At 57.9% G+C, this 24,624-nt stretch overlaps 5 protein-coding genes across 5 annotated transcripts; 3 read left to right on the forward strand and 2 right to left on the reverse strand.

Annotated features, from left to right (window-relative positions):
• Positions 1–317: 317 nt before the first annotated feature.
• Positions 318–3,005, reverse strand: EX895_005920 (uncharacterized protein; the record flags this gene model as incomplete). The annotated part of the gene is made up of 1 exon (XM_029886512.1): positions 318–3,005. The coding sequence occupies one exon, from the start codon at positions 3,003–3,005 to the stop codon at positions 318–320; it is 2,688 nt and encodes an 895-aa protein (XP_029736825.1).
• Positions 3,006–3,657: 652 nt separating this feature from the next.
• EX895_005921 (uncharacterized protein) lies at positions 3,658–11,187 on the forward strand (the record flags this gene model as incomplete). Its single annotated transcript, XM_029886513.1, has 1 exon — positions 3,658–11,187. The coding sequence occupies one exon, from the start codon at positions 3,658–3,660 to the stop codon at positions 11,185–11,187; it is 7,530 nt and encodes a 2,509-aa protein (XP_029736826.1).
• A 901-nt stretch (positions 11,188–12,088) lies between these two features.
• EX895_005922 (uncharacterized protein) lies at positions 12,089–15,280 on the forward strand (the record flags this gene model as incomplete). The annotated part of the gene is made up of 1 exon (XM_029886514.1): positions 12,089–15,280. One exon carries the CDS (start codon positions 12,089–12,091, stop codon positions 15,278–15,280), a length of 3,192 nt encoding a protein of 1,063 aa, XP_029736827.1.
• Positions 15,281–16,434: 1,154 nt separating this feature from the next.
• EX895_005923 (uncharacterized protein) lies at positions 16,435–20,808 on the forward strand (the record flags this gene model as incomplete). The annotated part of the gene is made up of 1 exon (XM_029886515.1): positions 16,435–20,808. The coding sequence occupies one exon, from the start codon at positions 16,435–16,437 to the stop codon at positions 20,806–20,808; it is 4,374 nt and encodes a 1,457-aa protein (XP_029736828.1).
• A 362-nt stretch (positions 20,809–21,170) lies between these two features.
• On the reverse strand, positions 21,171–23,231 carry EX895_005924 (uncharacterized protein; the record flags this gene model as incomplete). Its single annotated transcript, XM_029886516.1, has 1 exon — positions 21,171–23,231. One exon carries the CDS (start codon positions 23,229–23,231, stop codon positions 21,171–21,173), a length of 2,061 nt encoding a protein of 686 aa, XP_029736829.1.
• Between the last annotated feature and the right edge of the window lie 1,393 nt (positions 23,232–24,624).

Consider the following 24,624-nt stretch of genomic DNA (forward strand, 5'->3'; position numbering starts at 1 on the left):
AGCATCGAGCTTGCGACCGGCATTTCGGACCCTACCTGCAAGACGACGACAACCACCCATCATATACGGAATCAGACCACACCGGCAGACACGACGACGTTGGATGCATTGGGTCTGCAAGCACAGCAAAGCGAAGAGCATGGATTGCGACGATACGATCCACATTAAGTCATTCTTGAGTTTGGAATGAAGCCACATACACATGAGAAGACGCCAGAGTTGCATACGGTCTAGCAAGGACCAACGAGCGGGGGTATAATACACGTGTGTCGATCGAGACAACAAGCGGATGAAGTGAGCAGTAGCGTACCTGAGTGTCACTGCGGAGACATTGAAACACCTACATTCTCCTTGGCCGGGCTGAAAGGCTTGTAGCCATGATTCATCCCATCTGTCGGCGTCCTGGACCTGTGCACGGCCGATTGCTCCATGTCTAGTGGCGACCTTGCCTCACTCGCCAAGCCCTCCGCGTCGACGGTCTGAACCGACCCAAGCGACGACGACAGTAGGGCTGGTTGCGAAGACGAGCGCAGACTCAACTCTTGCACCTCGCCGCTGGCCGCCGCGGCCTTGGCCATGTCGAGCTCGGCACGGTCCTGAGCAAGCCTTGCAAATGCCAACCGGTGGTACGTGTGCATGCTTTGCACAAACTTGCGCCCGACCGGATGGCGGCATAGTCGGAGGAAGAAATCCACCACGGCATCTCTTGCAGCCTGGGAAGGATGAAACAGCCCCAGCGCCAACGGCAGCAGGCCTCCCGTGTGCGGCGGCAGCAATGCCAGCACCTCGACGATCTGATCGTGCGTAACAACACTCTTGGCGATGGTGTCAAAGATCAAGTCGGCCTCGCCGACGTGCAGCTTCCTGGCTCTACGCAGCCTTCCGATCTGGTGCGCCAGATCAAAGCCGCGGACGGCTTGCGTATAACCATCATGCCTTTGCAGCTCTTCCACAAGCAGATGGTAGGCAATGGTGGAACGGAAGCCCTCGATGCGCATCTGATTCGAGAGGATCTCGCGCATCTCTGCGTCGCGGTCGACGTAGACTGGGCCTGAGCCCAGTTGTCCGTTGAGAAAAGGCTGGCAGGTAGGTGCGAACGAGGTGCGCCCGTAGAAATGCTCCTCGTGTCGCGCCACTCGCTGAACAAAGAGAAAGACATACTCCTGAACGCGAGAGCGGATGAAGCGCTCACCGTAGTGGGCTGTGATGGCGCTCTGCAGCTCCTCCATGAAGAGGGCGTTGCTCGTGTCGGAGCGCGGGTCGTACTGTGATGCATTGGATCGGTCGCGAGATGCTGCGCTACCCAGGCTGGACGCTTTGCCCGAGACGGGTGCGTTCGAGACGGCTCCTCCGGAAGACACGGCTGGCAAAGCACCGAATTGGGCGAGCTCTGCGTCTGGCGTCGCCTTGTTGTCGAGACCGCTGGCAGATGAGAAGCTTCCGAAGGTGGTTGACGAGGAGACGCCGGCTGCTTCGCGAGGGAGCGTCGCGGACCGTAGCAACGCCTGCGACGATGTGCTGGCAGGTTGCGAGGCAGGTGCAATGTCCTTGGCGACCTGGATCCGGCCTGTCTCAACGTTGAGCAGCAAGTCCCAAGCGTGCAGATCTTCGAATCGGGGGTTAGTCACTCCCGCAATGTAGCCTGGCACCTTTTCGAGATCGTCGAGATTGAGCAAGTTGGTGTAAGGGAAGGCTCTGGCAGCAAAACCCTGCAGTACGACACCGCAACCGGAACCGAGGGCACAAGCTGCCAAGACAAAGCTGGCCACCTGGTGAGCTGGTTGTCCGTAGCCGAGAAAGATGACACGCTTCTGGGTGACGAGAGCGTTGAAGAGGACGATGATGGGATGCGTAGACGGCCCGTTGGTGTGCAGGTGAGGATGTACGGGACCCGTGGGCGCGGACTGTGGACCCGAGAAAGTCTGTATGAGGCGGATGAGCGAGTATTCGCCCACCTCCTCGGGGAAGGCGGTAAGAGGCACGCGAACGGGTAAGGGAACGTTGCGATAAGTGAGGACCGTGTCGAAAAAGTGGGTATCACGAGGTCTTGCTGATCCAGGAAGCGGGCTGGTCGAGTTGGGGTTGGATTTCCTGTCTGGATTGCCTGCCGTGCCAGCGATTGAATTGGCAGAGGAGACTCGACGCGCGCCAAGGGATGGACGTAAGGAAGCAGTACTGAGCTTCTTTTTGAGCGACTTGGTCTCGGATGAGAAGGTGGAGGTGCTGTCAGTGCGACGCCGGGTCGTCTCAAGGCCGCTGGGACCAGCGACGCTCGTTAGCGAGGAACGCGTTGTTTCTACTGGATCGATGGGCGACATGGATGCTGTGCCGTTGTTTGCTGGCGTTGGCTCGACATCTGCGCGAAAAGAAGCGGAAAAACGCTCTTCGAACAAGTCACGACGATCGGAACCGCGGAGCACGAGCTTTTCGGCACGAGTAAAGGAGGGCGCCGCCGAGAGATCGAGACGATTGATCGACTCGTAGAGGCGCGCCAAGCAGTCAGGTCCGGGATCTTTGAAGTAGTCGTCGAGCGCGAGCAGGAGGGCCGGCTTGAAGATCTCGATGAAGGGGAGTCGCGTGCCAATGGCCATAGCCTTGACCATGGCTCCACGGCGTACCGTAGTATCGTGCTTTGTGCGTACTAGGTTGATAACGTAGGTGAGATCGTCTGATAGCCAAGAGGATGGTTCTATGGACGCGGCTGCTTGGGAGGTATCGGGGTCGTCAGCTGCATCGTGAAGGGCAGCACGTTGGAACTCTGGTGGTTTGAGGAAGAAGAAGGTCCAGTCCTCTGTTCTTGCGTGGACGCCGTCGGGGAGCATGAGCTCTGCGAGCATGTGTTCGTCATAGCCGGTGGGAGCGGGATACTGGTGAGAAAGGGTGGAACCGCGATCGATGTCAAACTCGGCCAGCATGCAAAAGGTGCAGTAGCCGTTGCCGCTGCTTTTGGTTGCGGTCGAGGAAGAGGCAGTGGCCTCGTTGGCAGGAGCGTCGGTGATCGACATGGTTGATCAGCAGTGCAGCGGCGTCAGCAAGGATTGGTCGCGAAGCTTGAATGGTCTGATGCTTCAGCCATTGGTCGGTGCCAGGCTGAGATGGGAATCGGCTGCTCCGGCCGTTTGTAAGCAACCAACGCCTAGTTCAGCGACGTGGCATCGCAACGAGATAAACCGGAATAGGACGTGGCAAGCTTTCCGTTTGAACGGCGTGCTGGCTCGACTGTCTAGAAGTGAATGAGTTGTTAACAAGAAGCACAACCCGAGCTTGTGACAGCAAAAGACATGAAAGTGAAAGTCAATTGATTGCCGTCGCCTTTCGGATGCGCTACCAACAGACAAGCAAGCGCACAGAGCACCGCATCGCTGCCTGTCTCAAGCTGCACCCTTGAAATCCTGTTAGAAACCTACTTCTTGTTCCGTGTCGGAGCTGTCCGATGAAAGACAGCTGAGTGTTAGTTTTCAAAATCACGTGAGCTAACACGCTGGTTTCCGCGTAATCCTGCCTGTCGAGTCGGATTCGCCCTTTGAGTGTGTGTGCGTGTATGTGTGTGTGTGTGTGGGTGATGTGTGACTTTTGCGAAATGCGACTTTGAATACTCTTCTCACTTTCATCTCGTCATCCTCTATCTCTCCCTTCTATCCTAGAACCACCAACATCATGCCAGGAAAAGTTGCCGCAGCGCCTGCTGCTGTTGGCACTGCAGGTGTGTCCTCTGCTGCCAAGACGGTGACCAGGACTCGCAGCGCTGCTACGGCAGCTGCACCGGCACCGGCAACTCGAAGCACAGCCAGCTCCTCGTCCGTAGCTAAAGCGGCGCCCTCAAAGACGACGAGTGCATCATCTAGCACGACTCGGGCTGCTTCGGTAAGCAGATCGACGACGAGACCAGCAGCGGCGACTTCATCCGAATCATCCAGCCGTTCAAACTCTTCCTCCGCTCCTTCCACTTCTGCCACTCGATCCACAAACACCGCTGCCTCAACCATCTCCACGGGCTCCTCTGCAGCGAGATCTCGTACAGCATCCACATCGAAAACGACCTCGACAAACAGCGGATCAGCAAAGAAATCTGCGGCAACAGCCCGCTCTTCTGCCGCCAGAATAGCCAGTAGCCAAACAGTGGTTCCACCAACAACCAAGCCGCTGACAGCCACAGTAGATGGAGCGTGGACCGAGGCAGAGGTGCTCCAAGCGCTTGCAGCTCCCACAACATTCCCCGTCGTTGTACCTCACTTTGTGCTTCTCCAACTCGGCATGACTGCGCAGGCTCTGCATCTCGATGCAGAGCTCGACCGTGGCGTCACCTTCACCTCCCCTCCCACCGCTCTTGCTCCTGCCCGTCGCGTCTACTTTGCCAAGCAAATCGTCAATGCCGGACTTTCACTCCTGTCCAGCTTGACCACATCAAACTGGTCTGCCACTGCCACTGCCACCGCCGCCTCTTCCCAGCTCACCCACGTTCTTGCTGCCGTCAACACCTACCGTATTGCTGCGCGTTTCCTCCTTGTACCGCGCGACGAAGGTTCCTGCAAGGCTGCAGGCAAACAGAAAGAGCTTGAGGTTGAGACCGTCGTCCTGCGCACCTGCAACAAGCTCAATGTAATTGGATTGGCAAGTGCGGCTCGTGCCGACTGCAAGTATTTGGGACGACTTGCTGCTGCTATCGACGATGCCGTAGCGGATCCCGACGCAGTCCCGCGCTCTATGCTGCTGCCGCCATTCCATACTCCGGGTGACTCGATATCCGGGGCCTCTTCAGCACGTATCTCGTTCCTCGTCGAACTGCAGTCCAGCAGTGCAATCCACGCTCTGGAGACAGCCGACTCGTCTGCGCTCGACTCCATCGTCGTCGACCTCAATCACGAACAAGGGCCCCTCGCATGGCAGCTCTACGCCCGTCGGCACGGTGGAGAGGTACGTGTACTAGACCGCGCCGCTTTTTCAATAGAGCGTGCCATCTCCAAAGCCTTGCAGCGACTCGATGCACCCAACCGCCAGGAACACCTGCCTCTGCGCACTCTCGCCTTGCAATTGCTCGCTCAAGTGAGTGACATCGACCTCACTGCCTTCTGGGAGCGCGTAGCACGAGTCGGAGGCGCCGTTCTCAAAACAGCCCAACAGGACGGAGAAGATCTTGCATCCGCCTACTGCGCTGTGCAAGACGCCTTCGAAACCATCATCGCCACTGCCAGAAACTTCGCCCAAAACTCGCAAGCAAAGGACAAGCTTCAAGGCGATGGTTACCTGCGCTTCTGCGAGTACTGGCTCAGCTTTGCACGAAAAGCCGGAAGCTCGTTCGGAGTGGAGCGTGCTACCGCTGCCATGTCAGCCACCAGCCCGTCGTCGCAGCCTGCCTCTGTGCATCGTCCCTTGGCCATCGACGACGCGGGCGCGGCTAAGGCAGACCCAACCATATCCCCTGAGCCGGCCATGCAAAGACAACTGAACGACAAGGAAATCGCCAAGGTATGCGCTATCCTCACGGGCAGCGTACTCGCGCTTGACAAGGTGCTTTCTGGCTCTTCGGAAGCAGATACACAAGCCAAGCTCGACGATGCAGCGAAGATCCTTGGCAAGGAAGTGGCAGTTTGGCCTGCGAACAGCCCCATGTCTTCCCAGCTCAAGCTGTATCGTGTCGTCGATCAACTGCATCGTCGCAGCTGTACCAAGCTCAGTAATCAAGGCTGCGACAGCAAAGGTCAGCCCAAACCAGACTCCACGGGCTCAGCCGACGTCGACAAACTCTTGCGCGCCTGCTTGCAACTGCTGCGTAGCCTCTTTCAACATTCCGAGTCCGATACGTCGGCAGAGTCACCTGAGCTGGGCTCTACTGCCAAGTCCACACCGACTCGAACCGCGCACCTCCCCAATAGAGACGCTTGCTTGGCCGACATCGTCTACGGCTACAGAGTGCTCGCCAACAAGCTCTTCAATGTGAACTCTCGCAGCGCTCGCGATGACGCTCTCAGGGAGATGAAGGATTGCTTCCAGCTTTTGCACAGCGATACAGCTCGACAGATGCCCCAAAAGGCACGCTCAGAACATTTGCGGCTCCTGTCTACCAGCTTATACAATCCAGCGGGCATCCTTTACAATGCGGCCAACTATGTCGAGGCAGCCGTCTTCCTCCAGCTCGCTGTTGACTGTGACGACGAGTCTATGCAACTCCTCCCATCGACAGACGATCCGCTGTCGGAACAGCAACTTCATGATGATACGCTGCGCAAACGACAAGATGCTTTCAACAAGAAACTCGAATACACGGCCGTCGCCTACCGCTTTGCCGGCAACAAATCCGAGGCATTGCAAGCATACCGTCGACTGCTCTTTTCGCATGCCCTTGCCATGACCAAGGCACTCGATGACCAGGCGAGTAGTAGCAGCATCGATGAAATGTTCAAGTCCTCCGAATGGAAAGGTCTGTCCACCTCGATCAAGGCGATTGTCGATCTTTCCGTGCACGAGCTTGGCCACATCATGGATCTGGAGGACCGCGAGCACAGCTTGGCCACTTGGCTCATCCAAGACACGCAGATGAAGCCGAGTGTCCAAGGCGCCGTCCTCGAGTACGCTCTTTCTCTGCTGGAAGCCCGCTCCCATCTTTCAAACGCCGCAAGGGCCATCTGCAACATCCACCGTGCTCTGCTGAAAATCTACGCTGCATCAGATTTTCCACTTCGTCGCGCCAGAACCTTGGCGCGAAGACTCGACATGGACGCGCTATCTCACTCCCTGACCCTGGCAGAGAAAGACGTTGCCAGGCTGGAAGAAGACGCGCTTACCTGTCTCGGTGGCCTTTCGCTTGGACAAGATGAAGGTCTGCGTCACTTTCACGCGCAGTATCGCTGTTCCGTGCTGCTATCGACGGCGCTGCATGCTCGCTTACGCCAGCCTTTCGATGACCCGCAGGCGGTATCCGCCAAGGTCGAGTCGGCGTGCAATGGTCTCTCGTCGTCATTGGTAGCATCATCAAAGGTGGTACAACCTGCGAGGCCTCTGGCATCTCGCTGCTCGCCAAAGAGTGGAGGAGCGATGCCAACGGTGACGCCTGGGATGCGAGGCGTTCCTCGCAAGGCGACAGCAGCGCCAGGCAGAGCTGCGACGACACGAAAGGCTCTCGCTCCGCGCTCGGCTCCATCGCAGCCTACTGCAACACCCGCCAGAGACCCTTCAACACCTCCTTCGAAAACCGGCAGACCGGACTTTGACTTGACTGCTCCTACGCTGAACCGACGTGCCCCTCAAACGAGCAATGTCGCTGGACGTGGCAAACTGGACCGTGCCGAGCACTTCTGCCAGTCTATGCTCGCTTTCCACGAGGCCTTCTCCACTCTTGCTTTGACTCGCTGCAGCGTGCAGATCCTCAAAGCCGTGCGAGTAGCAACGCGTTCTGGTGCCGAAATCGTGACCGGGTTGGAAGAAGCCTTTTGTCGTGCGTCGATCGACCTGTCAAAGACATACCTCGCCCTCGGTAAAGTCACTCGTGCAGAGACCGCCCTTCGATCGGCTACGGCTGTGCTCTCGAGAAATGCATCGCCGAGCTCCCCTTCTAGCAAGCTGCTGCTTGTCTCGCAGGACGTTCGATTTCAGTGCTCGATGGCACAAACACAGATCCTCGCCCACGGAGGCGATCTTGTCGGTGCACAATCACGCTTTGCTGAAGGTCTCAAGCTTGCAAGAACACCGAGCAAAAGCGAAAAGCCCGGGTCTAGCTCGCTGGACCGGCTTCGTCAGCGCGAAAGGCAGGCGATCGCATTCACGGTGTGTGCGCAGGTGCAGATGGCACGCAGGGATCTGGCCGCCAGCATCGAGTCGACCACGCTCGCTCTGCGCCAGCTCATTCGGCTGTCTGGCAATCTCTCCCACATTGCCAGCAAGACTCAAGAATCGCAGCAGGACCAAGCACAACAGGCGCAATCGGATGAACTCGCGCCTTCGAGCGATATCGACATGGACCCGCCCGAGGAGCAGTACAAGAAGCAGGATCAGCAGCAGCAAGAGCAGCAGCTTCCCAAATTCAGCAGTGCCACGTTCTCAAGCCTCTTCTGGAGATGCTGTGGTCTTTTGCTCGACAACTACTTGCGACTGAGTCGACTGCATAGCATCCGTGGCTCGGCAGGAGATGCCGAGGCCATCGCTGGAGAAGGCATTGATTTTGCCACTTCCCTGCGCTTTGCCTTGCCTCTTGCTCAGGCGCTCATCCTACGAGGAGAACTCCGACTGCTGCTCAATCGATCCGAACAAGGCCAAGAGGACCTGTCGCGCTGCCTCGAGGTCCTGCAGAACACATGGATCCCGCAAGTAGTGTCGCTCTCCTACGTCCAAGGCGACTGTCTCATGCGCATCGAGCAGCTTGGCGAGGCTCTTCGCTCCTACACCGTGGGTGAGGCCACGCTGCGCTCCCTCAGCTCCGCTTTCGTCGATGCTGAAAACTCTCTGTCTTCGCCTCGAGCCCCGACGCATCGCCGCAGGAAATCCAGCCTGTCGTCGCCTGCTGCACAGATGCGCGCCCGACTGAGCTCTAGCGGCCTAGAGGCGGACTTGGTGCTGCCTGAACTACAGTCGAGGCTGCTGCAAAGGCAAGCTTGGATCTTGCACCTCATGAACGAACCGGAGAGAAGCGAAGAGGCGATGGACAAGGTCGCCTCGATCACGGACGGTCTTGCTACGGTCGATGCGCGAGTGGACCAGTTTGTGCTGCAGGGTAGAATCGCGCTGCGAAGAGCGCTCGACCATCTCAAAGATGACCACTTCTTCAGTATGCTGCCCGAAGCGGCCCTCTCCATCCCGATGGTCCCATCCGTCAGCGTGCGGACGCTCGTCGCCGCTACCGGCTCGCATCATCGAAGCATCTCCGAAGACACGGTCAAGACAGCGCTCGAAATGCTCACGCCTGCTGATTCCGCCTTCCGAGAGGCCCTTTCTCTCGGCCTGCTGACGTCGCACTCGCTCACGCTGCGTGAAGCTCTTGCCAGTCTCGCCCAAGTCTATACCACGCAAGCGGCCCTGGGCAAGAATGTCAAGATGGCAGCCAACGCCGCCGCCGCGCTCCTGGATTGGGCGTCGAGTGTCTGTGTTCACCGCAATCTGTTGATGGCCATCTCTGCCAAGTTGCGTGGTCCGAACGTGGCCATGGAAGACCAGGAATGGCCCAGTCTCAGTGGCATCGAACAGCAAGAAAACGCGCTTGTTCTTCGAACGCAGCATGGGCTCGGTGGGCAGGAAGAAGAACCAGACGAGGAGGAAGCACTACCGAGTCGATTGGCCAAGTTGTCTCTGCACAAAGCGGCTCGTATCTCGCAAGATCGTTCTGCGGGGACGAGCAACCCGTTTTCTGCGTTCTGGCAGTCGGTGCGTCTGCGTCATCAGCAAGCGCAGCATGAGCCCGGCTCGACCAAGCCCCTACTGCCTCGAAACTGGACTGTGATTTCGATATCAGTGCGAAGCACCGACGTCGAGAATCTGGTGCTGACGCGTCAGGAAGGTGGTGGAGGATTGGACAGCTGCACTGCCAAGGAAGCGGTGCTGTACAGCTTGCCGATCAATCGTCGCAGTCAGAGGGACGGAACGGAAGAGGAAGAGGAGCAGCTGACGCTACAAGCTGCGCAGGACAAGCTGGTGGAAATCGTGCGTCTGAGCAACGACGGCATCCACGGTGTTAAGGATGTTCAAAGCATCGATGCGCGGAGACAATGGTGGAGCGAGCGTCACCGTCTCGATGACGATTTACGCGACCTGCTTCAAGCAATTCAAGATACGTGGCTAGGCGGCTTCAAGGGCGTTTTCTCCGAGCCAGCGTCCGATGCTCGAGCCATCACAGCGTTGCGAGCGAGATTCGAAAAGATCGTCCGACGAGCCTGCTTCCCCACCGCGAATAAGCGACCCGCCAAACTCAAGCTGGACGATGCGGTGTTTGAATGCTTCGCAGGTCTGCCAGCCGATTGCACGGATGAAGATCTGGAGGACCTGGTGCACTATGTTATGGACGCGCTGCAGTTCAGCGGCTTCCAGGTGGCGGTTGACGAGATCGACCTGGACGAAACGGCAATGGACCTGCGCGGAGCATTGGAAGAATTCAACGGCAAGAAGGCACAGTCGTCACCCAACAAGACGAACATGGCGTACGTGGCCGTCGACGAGGAAGAGCAGATGCAAGACCACCACGTCTTTTTGGTGCTTGACAAGAACACGGCGGTGTTCCCTTGGGAGTCGATGCCCATCCTCCGCAACCGGGCGGTGAGCCGCATTCCATCGATGGCGTTCCTGCAGGATCGGATTGAGATGGCCAAGATCTTTTGTCGCAAGCCGGTCCAAGGCCAGGACGAAGAGGACGACGACGAGTTGGGCGGGCCGGAGTTGAGCCCCTTGCAGAAGGGCAAACAGGCAGCTCGGTCTAGGTCGCGGTCGCCCACCAAGTCATCTCGGCCAGTCAAAGAGCCGACACTGGGCAGCAGCAAGCATGGCAGGCCCACAGAGGACCACGCGATGGCAGCGGCTTCGCACTCAGCATGGCAGGTGGCGCTGCGCAACGGCAAGCTGTTCAGCCTGTCGAAGCGCAAGACGTTCTACCTGCTCAATCCGGGCGGGGATCTGGTGCAAAGCCAGGATCGGTTCGAGCCATGGCTACAGGGACGCAGTGCCACTCACGGATGGAGAGGCATCGTTGGTCGACAGCCCATCGTCGACGAGTTCCCCGACGCGCTGTCCACGTCCGACTTGGTGCTCTACTTTGGCCATGGAGGCGCCGAGCAGTTTATCCGACAGTCCAAGGTGCGCGAGCTGCAACGATGTGCAGTGGCGATGCTGTGGGGCTGCTCGTCGGCCATGCTGCATAACAATGGCGAGTTTGACGGCACGGGTACACCGCTCAACTACATGTGCGCCGGTGCTCCTGCCATGGTGGGCAACCTATGGGATATGACGGACCGCGAGCTCGATTCCGTCTGCGAGGGCGTCTTTGGCCGCCTGGGACTCATGGAAGCGGGAGAGCGGGCCGAGGTGAAAGCAGCGGCGCGCAACATCAAGACGGATCGCAACGGAAATCTCGAGGCCAGTCGAGCGCCCAGCGAGATGTCGTTGGCCCGCGCTATCGCCGAGAGCCGCAACGACTGCAGATTGCCGTACCTCACGGGTGCTGCTACCGTTGTCTATGGCGTGCCTGTCTACTGGAATGATGGCGATCTTTGATTGCGGAAATATGCATACCTGAACAAGCACGCAAGCTGAATCTGAATTGAATGTGTAAAGAAGCGGAGGCGGAGGAGGCAGCGACAGTCGGATGCTGTTGATGTTGGTGAGGCTCGCAACAGAGTGAGGCTGTGAGTCTAGGCTGTCTATGATCGCAGGCATCGCTCGGGTTAAAACTGGACCGCCGCGGAAAATTAGTGGCGACGACGCGTAAATGACAGGAAAATCGAACGAAAATGTGGTTCAGAAAAACTGTTCGAATTGCAATCCGCGTCAAGGCCATCGGGAGGTCGAGTGCGGAGAGAGAGAGAGAGAGAGCAGCTGCGAGTTGTATGCAGGGTTGCAGACCAGTGTCCACATGCTTTGGAGTGGAAGCTCAGTTTTTGTCGCCAGACAGTCAAGAAGGATTGATTGGACTTTTGACACACCCTCGCAGCCGGTGGCGAAAAGTTGGCTGAGTCGACTCCCAACACCCCGAAACCAACGTGGGCCCTCCAACTGGTTTCCTTCCTACGCCCACCCACACCTCTCTTCCTTTCCGCAGCCCCTGACCTACGAGCGACGAGCCTGTTTGCACCCGCAACGGTCTCGATCTCGATCTCGAATGCTCTGAGCGTTTCCTTACCCCTGCTCGAGTGTTTTACTTCTTCTTGTTTGCTCTCGATAGCATACACCCTCTCTTCTTCGCGACTGGCTCGTTGGCGTTTTTCGACCCAGGTCAAAGCGCTCTTCCCTCGCCTCGCACATTCGGGCCTTCCTCAAAGTTTCGCACTTGACCTACTTATCTTCCTCTCTCGCTCGCAGCAGTCACTGCTTCGCGGGCCTGTTCGTCCAACTCATCTTAGCTGCCTAGCCCTTCCCCTACCTGGCCAGCTTGCACCCACGTCGCCATTGCAACAAGATGCCTCCTCGTCGCTCTTCTCGTCAGTCGGCTGCCGTGGCAACCCCAAAGAAGGATGAAGTGATCATCATCTCCGACGACGACGGAGAAGGGGCCCTCGCTGAGCCAGAATCTCCTGTCGTCATCTCTTCGATCCGACGTCGAGGTGCCAACTCGATCACTACCTCATCCGTCAACACCCCGGCCACTTCACGCTCTTCGCGCACCAGCTCCACCTATGCATCTGGCAGTCACACCCCCGACACCCCCGACTCCTCTGTCGACGACGGCAACGACGACAGCAAGGCCGGTGTGAAGGACGGCGCTGTGCAAACCGATCCATTCCCAGCAGGTGCTCTGGCTTACGCTCAGCGACCCACTCGCGCTAAGCGATCGACCTCCATCAGAGCCGAGACCAAGCGAGAAGCATCGTCGGCCACCATGGCCCCTGCAAGCAATGCACGCAAGCGCAAGGTCAGCACTTCGGCGGTCGTCACACCGTCCAAAACACCCAAGATCGAATCCGAGATTAAATCACTCGCCCGTCGACCGTCGGGCCGCGGACGACCTTCGACCAGCTCAGCAGCGAGAAGCTGGAGCGAAGAGGTGGACGCCATGCTTGACAGGGAGCTAGGACCCTCGAAAATGGAAGCCGTCAAAGCAGAAGTCGACAGCAGCGAACTGCAAGGAAAAGGCAAGGGTAAATCTCCGGCCAGGGCCAAAGTCAAGGCCAGAGCTAAGATCGAAGAAGATGAAAGCGACGATGTGCTAGAGGATCCCATCCTCACACCTCGCTCGCGTCGTCAACCGCGTCGAAGCGCTTCTTCGGCCATCAAGGCGCCGCCCAAGCAGGACTTTGACGAGTCCGAAGGCGAGCGCCTGTCCTTGGATGGCGAGGAGGACGACAAGTACGAAGAGGAGGACTCGCCCTTTGACAATCTCAGCAGCGATGACGAGCCCCTGTCGAAGAAGAAAAATTGGTCCACACATGCGCAAGCGAGTAGCGCTGTTGCTGCTTCTGCTCAGGCCGGTCCGAGCACCTTCGCAAGGCTCGAGGACATCCACTTCGACTCTGACACGGACGCCAGCGACGGTGAAGACGACGACTTTCAGCCGCGAGGCAACAACCACTACGCTGAGGACGTCCAGTACGAGACAGCCAAGCAGCGCAAGGCTCGACTGCGCAGAGAAAAGCACCAGGCCCGTCTCAAGAAGAAGGACCTCCGCACCCAGTACGACAAGAATTATTCCGCGCTCATCAAGCACCACCCGCAGCTCAAGTCGGTCTGGGAGGATCTACAAAGGACTGTGGCCGTCATCAAGCCCGAGGAGGCCGAGCAGCCTACCGGTCTCACCATCAGGCTCCTGCCGTTCCAGCGTGAGGGTCTCTACTGGATGACACGACAGGAGCAGGGCACCTGGAAGGGAGGCATGCTCGCCGATGAGATGGGCATGGGCAAGACGATCCAGATGATCAGCCTCATGCTCTCGGACCGCAAGAAGCCGTGCCTCGTTGTGGCACCCACTGTCGCCATCATGCAGTGGCGCAATGAGATCCAGCAGTACACCGAGCCCAAGCTCAAGGTGCTCATGTGGCACGGGCCCAACCGCACCCAGAACCTCAAGGAGCTCAAGGCGGCCGATGTGGTCTTGACCAGTTACGCCGTGCTGGAGAGCAGCTTCCGCAAGCAGGAGTCGGGCTTCCGCCGCAAGAATGAGATTCTCAAGGAGAAGTCGGCGCTGCACGCCGTGCACTGGCGCCGCATCATCCTCGACGAGGCGCACAATATCAAGGAACGCTCCACCAACACAGCCAAGGGTGCGTTTGCGCTGCAGGGCGACTTCCGTTGGTGTCTCAGTGGTACGCCCTTGCAGAATCGCGTCGGCGAGCTGTACTCGATGATTCGCTTCCTCGGCGGTGATCCGTTTGCATACTATTTCTGCAAAAAGTGTCCTTGCAAATCGCTACACTGGTCTTTCAGCGATAAGCGCAGCTGCGACTCGTGTGGACACACACCGATGCACCACACGTGCTACTGGAACAATGAGATTCTCAAGCCCATCCAGCGCAGCGGTGCGCAGAACGGCGAAGGGCGCGATGCGTTCCGACGTTTACGCATCCTGCTCGAGCGCATGATGCTCAGGCGAACCAAGCTGGAGCGTGCCGACGACATGGGTTTGCCGCCGCGCACCATCGAGGTGCGCCGCGACCTCTTCAACGAGGAAGAAGAGGATTTGTACACGTCGCTGTACACGGACACGACGCGAAAGTTCAGCACCTACCTTGACCAAGGCACCGTGCTGAACAACTACTCGAACATTTTCACGCTGCTCACTCGCATGAGGCAGCTCGCCAACCACCCAGATCTGGTGCTGCGATCCAAGACGGGGCTGGCCTCGAAGCTGCTCGGCGAGGACCAGAGCGAGATCCACGTGTGCCGCATCTGCACCGACGAGGCCGAGGACGCCATCATGTCGCGATGCAAGCACATCTTCTGCCGCGAGTGCGTCCGACAGTACCTCGACTCGGAGATCGAGCCCGGTATGGTGCCCGACTGCCCGTGCTGCCACGCCACGCTGTCGATCGATCTGGAGGCCGAGGCGCTCGAACCTCCGCAGAGCTCGATCCGCATGAACGACTCAGGGCGCCAAGGCATCCTCGCGCGTCTCGACATGGACAAGTGGCGTTCGAGCACCAAGATCGAAGCGCTGGTCGAGGAGCTGACGCAGCTGCGAAGCGAAGACAAGACGATCAAGTCGCTGGTGTTCTCGCAGTTTGTCAACTTTTTGGACCTGATCGCATTCCGTCTGCAGCGGGCTGGCTTCCAAATCTGCCGGCTGGAGGGCAACATGTCGCCCGAGGCGCGAAACCGCACCATCCAGCACTTTATGCAGAACCCGGGCGTGACGGTGTTCCTGGTGTCGCTCAAGGCTGGTGGTGTTGCGCTCAACCTGACCGAGGCGTCGCGCGTCTACCTGATGGACCCTTGGTGGAATCCATCTGTCGAGGTGCAGGCCATGGATCGAATCCATCGTCTTGGACAGCACCGACCCATCATTGTCAAGCGCATGGTGATTGAAAATAGCATTGAGTCGCGCATCATTGAGCTGCAAAACAAGAAGAGCGCCATGATCGAGGCTGCGATCGGCAAGGACGACGGCGCCATGGGTCGGCTCAGCGTGAGTGACCTGCGTTTCCTGTTTACGCTGTGATCCACCCAAAAAAGCATCAGCCAACAGCGTTGTTTCGTCGTGTTTCTGCACCATCATCACTGTGGTACTTCATTCTTTTGTCTTCTCGCATGTCACGTCTCGTTCTCGCAAATGTCATTTCTCGCAACCGTTGTACAGCAGAGCGTGACCTACGACAAGCTTGGCTGGATACCTGTCCGCGGCGACGGGACAAGTGTACATGCAGCTGCACTACTTGAACGGTGAAAGAAAGGAACTAGAGGCTCGGGCTTCTCCGAGGCTCTTGCTGTACGGACTCGAGGCTAGAAATACGGAGAAAAAGCAGGTAAAATTGCAAAAGCCAGCTGGCTGATTGGGTGTTGGCGCTCTTGAAGCATCAGATTCCACCCCACGTTGCGTTGTTGCACATCAAATTTTCGCCGTAGCCGCTACGTCTTTGATATGAAGGAGAGAGGGCGAGCGTTGATGGCCACCAGTGATACAGGACAAGCTCATCCGGTGGAAGGTGGGCAAGAAGATTCTACAGCGCTTGTGCGAATCCAGATCTTGGGGGACAAAAAAGGGTTATTAATACAAAAGAGCTGAAAAGCCCCAGCTCGAATTGCGTTTCGGATTTGGCCGAACAAATGTGAACCGGGATCTGGGACTGCACTGGGCCTTGCTGCCCTCGCACTGAGATTTCAGTCTAGGACGCGCGCTGGTCACAAGATAGAGAAAGAATGCTGCTGCTGCCGCCGCTCCTGTGGGGTGTGGCAAAAAGGCACAGGCACCGCGGCCCTGATTTGGCTCTGTCCTACAAGCACAGCAAGGCAACACATTTTTGACAGCTCAATCCAAACGACAACTTCCAGTATAAGCTTATCGCCCAGCGCCTTCCCGTGTCTGTGCCTTCTTTATAGGTCGATAAGCTGGTTGGATCTCTTTACCTCCTTCTGTCTTCATCCTTACAACGGATCGAAAAGGCCTTTCCTATCGACTCTTATCAGCAGCTCCCTCCCACGTCTTCCTCATCAATCACATCTTTGGACCTCCTTCCATCTGCCTTGGATTGGATCCGGACACACCACCATCTTCAGTCTCCCCGTCACTAGTCCAACTCGCCGTCCCCACTTAGCGCTCATAAAGGTCATCCTCCTACTCATTTTAGTGACGTCCTGGACTTTCCCCACACTAAGATGCCAGTTCCTGTGCCCGCCACCAAGGTGGTCGACGGCTTTGAGCTGCCAAGCTCTTTCACTCAAACCACGTCCAAGCTCGTCTTCACTGTAAACAACACCCGCTTCCAGCTCTCTCCTGCCAAAGGCGACGATCTCGACCTCACACTACTGGAGTTCATCCGAAGCAAGGGCTTCACCGGTACAAAGCTAGGATGTGGTGAAGGTGGCTGTGGTGCGTGCACCGTCGTTGTCGGCAAGTACGATTCCCATTCGCCGTCCTCCTCCTCCTCTTCCTCTTCGAAAGCTCCCTACAGATACAAGTCGGTCAACGCATGTTTGCTGCCGCTTGTCGCCGTTCATGGCTGCCATATCCTCACCGTGGAAGGCATCGGTTCCTCGTCCAACCCACACCCTATTCAGGAGCGCATCGGAAAGCTCTTTGGATCCCAGTGCGGCTTCTGTACTCCCGGTATCGTCATGTCTCTCTACGCTACTGTGCGCAACGGCTACGGCCATCTCACCGAGGAGGACATCGAGCACTCGCTCGACGGCTGTCTCTGCCGCTGCACAGGATATCGCCCCATCCTCGATGCTGCCAAGTCCTTCGCCACCGTCAAGAGCACCAACGTCGGTTCCAGCAGCAACTCGAGCAACCTCAACAGCGACGATTCGGACGACGCAGAGCCTACAACACCCCCCGAGGCTGACCTCATCACACGAACTCCCTGTGCCAAGGGCGACGATTGCTGCATGGTCAACGGCAAGTCCAAAGGCTGTGCCCCAAGTGCCACGACCCCTGGTATCTCAACTACAGCAGATGCCATTCACAAGGTCCTTGACCCCGTCCAATTCAAACCTTACGATGCTGCCTCCGAGCTCATTTTCCCACCTTACCTTGCCAAAGATACCTTTGACGCGCAGAACCTCGTCTTCATCGAGGAGCAACCAGACTCGGACGACCTCGAAGGCGAGACCCCTTCAGCTAAATCAACCTCGGCACGACAGGTCTGGCTCCGACCCGGCTCGCTTCAGTCGCTTGTCGAGTGCATGAAGCTCTACGGTCTCGACGCCGGCGGCAAGATTCGCAGCGGCAACACCGAAACCGGTATCGAGGTCAAATTCAAGCATCTCAAGTACAGCGTCTCCATCTTTGTCTCAGACCACATCAAGGACCTCGCCTTCTACCGCTCGGACGACCGCGGCATCACCGTCGGTGCCAACTTGAGTCTTACCGACCTCGTCCGCCAACTCAAAGCCGAGCGTCCTGCTTCGGCCTATGCTCAGCAGGTCAAGCGCGCCATCCTCGACAACCTTGCCTACTTTGCATCCAACCAGATCAGAAACGTGGCTACGCTGGCAGGTAACATTGCCACCGCATCGCCCATCTCGGATCTCAACCCTGTTTGGGTGGCCACCGGCGCCCAGCTCTTCTTCGTCGACACCACCTCGTCTGAAGAGAAGTCCGTCAACATGCGCGACTTCTTCCTCGGTTATCGCAAGACTGCTTTGCCCGCCGGTGCTGTCATCACCAAGCTCTTTGTTCCTTGGTCTGGCGACGCTGGCAGCGTGGTTCACGCTTTCAAGCAGTCCAAACGCAAAGACGACGACATTGCCATCGTCAACGCGTGTCTTCGCCTCTCCGTCCGCGAGGACAAGATCGTCGATGCCACGCTTGCCTTCGGTGGCATGGGTCCTACCACGATGCAGAGTGTTCAAGTGCAAAAGTTCCTGGAGGGCAAGCAATTCAGCGCACCGGAGACGTTGAGCGAGGCTTTGCAGATCCTGGCTACGCAGGATTTCCCACTCTCGTATGGCGTGCCTGGTGGTATGCCGATCTTCCGCAAGACGCTGGCGCTCGGTTTCTTGACTCGCTTCTGGGGTCTCGCTGCGCCACGCCTCGGTCTTCCAAAGCTTGCTACTGCGCTTGCAGCGCTTCCGGACCTCGAAGAGCTTGCCACCAGCACTGTCGAGCGACCCGCTACTTCTGGTCAGCAAGATCTGGAAAACGTTGCCATCAAGCAGCCTGTTGGTGATTCGATCCCCCATCTGTCGGCTATGAAGCAGGTCACGGGTGAAGCTGTCTACATCGACGACTTGCCGCCCGTTGCCAACGAGCTGCATGCCGGCTTTGTGCTGTCTCAGCGTGCGCACGCCGTCTTGAAGAAGGTGGATGCATCCGAGGCGCTGCAGATGCCAGGTGTCGTCGACTTTGTCACGTACAAGGACATCCCCGAAGGTGGTAGCAACATTTGGAACCCGCCTGCGATGGACGAGACATTCTTTGCTGAAGACAAGGTCTACACTGTTGGTCAGATCATTGGTGTTATTGTTGCCGACACCAAGCGCAATGCGCAGGCTGCAGCCCACAAGGTCAAGATCGAATACGAAGACTTGCCTCACATCCTCACCATTGACGAGGCTGTTGCCGCCAAAAGCTTTTTCAAGCCGCGTCCCGTCATTCACCGTGGTGATTCGTCCGACGAAGGCTGGGCGCAGTACGACCATGTCTTGGAGGGCGAGACTCGCATGGGAGGTCAGGAACACTTCTACCTCGAGACCAACGCGTGTGTCGTGATTCCAGGCAAGGAGGATTCGGAGATCGAGGTGATTTCGTCGACACAGAACCCTTCCGAAACCCAGGTCTTCTGTGCTTCCATCCTCGGCATCCCTAACAACCGTGTTGTTACGCGTGTCAAGCGATTGGGAGGTGGGTTCGGTGGCAAGGAGTCGCGTACGATCGCCTTTGCGGCTCCCCTCACCCTGGCAGCTAAGAAGGTCGGTCGACCGGTTCGTGTGATGCTCGATCGCGACGAGGACATGCTCACGACGGGCCAGCGTCATCCGTTCCTGTGCAAGTGGAAGCTCGCCTTTAGCTCTTCGGGTAAGCTCGAACGTCTACATGCCATCGTGTACAACAACGGTGGTTGGAGTCAGGATCTGTCGCAGGCCGTGCTCGAGCGTGCCATGTTCCACATTGACAATTGCTACCAGATCCCGCATCTCCACGTCGAGGGTTTCATCTGCAAAACCAACACCATGTCGAACACCGCCTTCCGTGGCTTTGGCGGACCTCAGGGGATGTTCTTCACCGAAGACTTTGTTAGCAAGGCGGCGTCGGTGATTGGCATGCGGCCCGAGGTGATGCGCGAGATGAACCTGTACAAGGAGAACGAGGAGACGCACTTCAAGCAGAAGCTGGTTGACTGGAACGTTCCCACGCTCTGGGAGCAGCTCAAGCGCTCCGGCGAGCTCGAGGCTCGTACCAAGGCGGTGGATGAGTTCAATGCAAAGCACCGTTACCGAAAGAGGGGTATTGCGATGATCCCGACCAAATTCGGCATTTCCTTCACGGCAATTTTCCTGAACCAGGCGTACGCTGTTGTGCACGTCTACCATCACGACGGTAGTGTGCTTTTCTCGCACGGCGGTACAGAGATGGGCCAAGGTCTGCACACGAAGATGGCGCAGGTGGTGGCGACCGAGCTCGGTATCCCAGTGTCGATGGTGCATCTCACCGAGACCAACACCACGCAGGCGTCCAACACCTCGGCGACGGCTGCGTCGGCGTCGTCGGATCTCAACGGTATGGCGCTGAAGAACGCTTGCGTTCAGATCAACGAGGCGATTGCCGCGTTCCGTGCGGATGCGGCTGCGAAGGGGTTGGCGGGTGTCGAAGCATGGAAGGATGCGGTGCACGCTGCCTACTTCAACCGTGTTCAGCTGTCTGCGATTGGGCACTACCGTACGCCCGGTATCGGGTACAACTGGTCGAATGGAACAGGTACGCCGTTCTACTACTTTACCCAAGGTGCGGCCATCTCCGAGGTCGAGTTGGACACGATCACGGGCGACCACCGCATTGTGCGTGCAGACGTGCACATGGACATTGGCCGTTCAATCAACCCTTCGATTGACGTGGGTCAGATCGAAGGTGCCTTCACCCAAGGCTTTGGACTGTTCACCATGGAGGAGACGCTGTACCTGAACAATGGACAGCTTGCGACGCGTGGGCCGGGTAACTACAAGATCCCCGCTTTCCTCGATACGCCGACGGACATGCGTATCTCGTTCCTCAAGGTGCAGGACCCTTCGAACCCGGCCGTGGACAGGCACAACAAGCATCTGGGCACGATCCAGTCGAGTAAGGGTATTGGAGAGCCGCCGCTGTTCTTGGGAAGCTCGGTGTTCTTTGCGCTCAAGCAGGCGATTTCCGCAGCGAGGGTGCATTACGGTGAGGCAGGCGTGGATGCGTTGAGGGATTCGTTCCATTTGGTGTCGCCGGCTACGGCGGAGAGGATCAGGGTGGCTATCAACGATCCTTTGGTGAAGCTGGCGCAGGAGACGACGCCGAGGAAGGACGGGGAGAAGCCGTTCTTTGTTTCGATTTCGTGATTGTCTGTAGATTGGGGTTTGTTCAGTTGCTCAATTCCAGTTGCTTTAGCTTCAGGAGGTGCGTGCTTGTGTGAGTTGGCATGATGAGTTGGCATGATGAGCGAGTGGTTGAGCTACTGAGTGCTGGCGGAGCAAGAGAGGTGTTAGTCATGAAGCCCTATCCCATGGATCCCACTTCGTGCGAATGCGCAGAATCTCCTCTTCGCTATCAGTCAGCCTTCGTGTGTCTTTTCATCATACGTTCACAGGCTCGACACTCGCGAGTGAGGTTCTACGATGCCGAGGATATAAAATTGCGAAACTACGGTGACAAAAGCTTTTCAGAAGAGGACGGTATATACCCTGACGGCGGAGCTGCTGGCCTAATGCCCGTTTCTCGGAGAGATGCTGCCAAAGTAGGAAGGCTCCTGATGAGCCAGCGCTGCTGCGGAGCGCCTCCTGCCGGCAGGCGGTGATGCGGCGTACAAGCTGGAGATGGGAGGGAGTGTGGGTCTGTTTCCTCGGGACGAAGAGGAAGATAACGACGATGAGGACGACAAAGAGGGAGAGGGGAGCTTGCTGATGCTGCCCCTGCGACCGTTTGAGGGTGTGGCAGCGGGGTAGTCTGCGTGGCTGGGCTTGTTGAGCGACCCCGCTCCGTTCGCTGGTGAGGAGCTTGACCTTTCACCGCCGTTGGACACGAACGGTGTGCCTTCGTTGGTGGACGAGGATGGGGTCGAGGCGAAGCGTTCAAAGCCTTCCCTTCCGTTCGAGTTGGAGGTGTTCGAGTTGGAGGTAGCGACAGACGAGGAGGAGGAACGGAGTTCGAGCGGCGGTCGTTGACGCTCCACGTTGTCGGTCGTCATGGGCGAGAGGATGCGTCCATTGTGAAGATGGTTGTTGCTGCTGCTGATGCCTGCATCCGCAGCAGTCTGGTATTGACCAAGCCCCGGAGAGTGTGCCAAGCCTTGCTGCCTATACTGCTGCTCGTCATCCTGCTGCTCCTGTTGGGAGGTCCACGCCGAGCGCGAGGACGAGTGCGGCTGCGGATACGGGGGCAGCTGCGAAGACGAGAGGTGCAACGCGAGTGGTGGAATCGATCGTGCTGTATGCGATGGTCTGGTAGTCAGACGCGCTAGACTGGGCAGTTGGGGGATCCTGTCGCTACTGCTCCCTGCGGCTCGGAACGTGGGGCTGAGTCGATGTCTCGGAGGCGGCAGCATCTCTGCATGGTTGCGACGATCCTCTGCCAGCGTCAAGATGCGTTCGCCCGAGTGCGCACGCTGCGCAATGGGTCTCAACAGCTGTCCCGGTGCATCGCCGTGCGGTGAACGCGAAGACGAGGACGATGCCGCAGCAGCAGCAGCAGCAGCAGCAGCAGCGGCATGGTCTCGGCTGTCAAACTCGCCAGTAGCATAGCTCTGCCTGCGAGCAGCTGTCATGGAGCGTTCGTCTCCATAGTAGAAATCTTCGGGCGATTTGCGCTTCTTGGGATTCTGCTTGTCGTTGGCTTTCCTCAACTTGTACTTCATGCCTCGGTCCACGAGTGCGTCCATCAGCGCTGAGGAAGCCGAGAGACCCGGGTGCTTTCTTCGCTCCTGCACCTCGAAGGCGTCGCTGTAGACCGAGGCGATCTTGAAGATCCGCAGGCCGACGCGGTCGAACAGGTCGAAGCGCAGACGGTAGACGCCGCGATTGCGCACGCCGAGCTCCTTAAAGACGAAGAAGCTTTGATCCTCCCGAGTGTCGATGCGCGAGTTGAACGCACTCTGCAGCGTATCGCCCACGAGCGGCTCGATGAGCCGTGCATCCGACGTACACTCGTCCATGGGCGAATCACCGCGCACCAGCTGTGCGCGGATAAACGCCTCGGGAAGCGAAAGCAACTGCTCATCTCCACTGCGGTCGACGAGCAGCTCGCAGACGGGTGGCGGGTCTATGGGGATTGACCGAGCCGAACGCAGCGAAATCTGGCTGTTTCCAATGGCGAGGCCGCGACGAGGCTGCTGTCGGATGACGAGCGAGAAGCGAGGTTCCTGACGACGGCGGTCACCGTACATGCCGAGGGCGTGGGTCACGCTGGGCAGGACGAGCCATTCGGATTGGCTGGGAAGGCTGGGAGTGGGAGCGTCGACACGAGGTCGGTAGCTCCTCTGCTGGGATGCTCGTCGGTGCGAGGGGCCCGGTGCGTCGGATACCGACGGCGGCGAGCGAGAAGGGACAAAGCCATAGCCCCAGTCCGGTTCTCTCAGCAAACGTCGTTGCCCTTGTTGCTGCGGCAAGTAGTCATCGCGATACTGCTGGGCTGTGTAGGAGCGTTCATGATGGCTTGATGTGGAGTTGCTGTACTGTCGGTCGTCACTCGGCATTTCCGAAACCCGGTCGTGACCACTGCGCGCCGAGAAGCGAAGCGTGCCTCGGTCATAGTGGCGATCATCGTCCATCGGATCTCTGCGCCGAGACTGTGAAAGTTCGTGTGACCAGCTAGGAAGCTGGTGAGCAAGACAGACAGCGGTAATGGTGAATAATTAATGCCGCCACTTTGCGACCTGTAGGTTGCTATTGCCGTTGGAAGTGCGAGATGAAAGGCGAGACTTGTATCGATGCCGACACACGTCGAGGTCCTCCTGGTTGTGCTGTTGAGCTAGGCTGTATGAGTGTGGAAGGTGTGGTGTCCAAGGGCAAGTCGATGGTGGTGGTAGAGCGAAAGTTGTTGCAAAGTGTTCCAGGAAATGAGGATGAGGAGAGAAGTCAAGGAGGAGGAGGAGGTGGGGAGCCAAGAGACTAAGCAAAGGAGCTCGTGGACCAATCAAGCATGGTAACGGACACGAATTAGCGGTACCCTAGTTGTTTGAGCGACAAGTGTATGGTAAAGGGTACATGAACGCAAAGCGGCGAATGTAGGAGGACGGGGCCACGCCAGCAAGCAAGCAGGTTGGAAGCCGCGAGGTTGGTGTTTGTATCGATGGAAGCGGTCCCCGGATGTGGCAGCTTTGAACCCGGTTTACTGTACCACCAAAGGGGAAGCGATTGGGCAGAAGGATCGCTGGACGAATTCTAACCCGGGGAGGAGGACGCGAATCTAGTGTGAGTGCGCGAGGGATCTGGTCAGAGAAGCCAGGGTGCAGGCGTGAGCCAAGGTTGGGGCCAGAGCAATGCGAGCGGGAACTCAAAAACCAGACACCCTCTGCCACTCCTGACAGTCTACGGAGAGTCCACCGGGTGGCGGGAGAGGAAAGGAGGTAGACAGAGACATGTGAAGAGACAGGACAATGAGCAGCAGCGGAGTCCATACTTTAAAGGAAGGAGACGCCGACAAGCCCGGAAAAGGATCCAGGCCCTGTCGAAGCGGAATCAGGGTGATGCCAAAATCAGGTGTTGGCGGTCCGCTGTACCACAAAAGCGGTACAGGTATAGTCCCGGTGACTGGTGCATGGGACAGGGTGCAGGGTCAGTGTGGCTTGGAAGCCGCCTGCACAACGGAAGCGAGGTTCGGCGTCGTGCACAAGCAGAGAGCACCTTGAAAGAGCGTGTCGGCAAACGACTAACAGTAGCCCTTCCACCCTTTGTTGGCCAGGCCATGCCTTGCCCTGAAACGAACACCACCGGTCAGCCCATTGTTCCAACTCTATCATCGTTGCGCAACGTGTTTCTAAAAATTGAGGCCGACTCGGGACCTGCTGCTGCCAGAAGAGGATGCCGAAGGCGAGCGGAAGAGAGAATGAGAGAGCTACCGACCCAGCACATTGATACGTTTTTTTTGGGTTGTTTGACATCTCACTCGGGCAAAATGGAACGCCGTCTACAGCAGACGGGGATCCAAGGGGCTATTTTTTT

This window comes from Sporisorium graminicola, chromosome SGRAM_8 (assembly GCF_005498985.1).
Source record: "Sporisorium graminicola strain CBS 10092 chromosome SGRAM_8, whole genome shotgun sequence".
In the NCBI taxonomy this organism is placed as follows: domain Eukaryota; kingdom Fungi; phylum Basidiomycota; class Ustilaginomycetes; order Ustilaginales; family Ustilaginaceae; genus Sporisorium; species Sporisorium graminicola.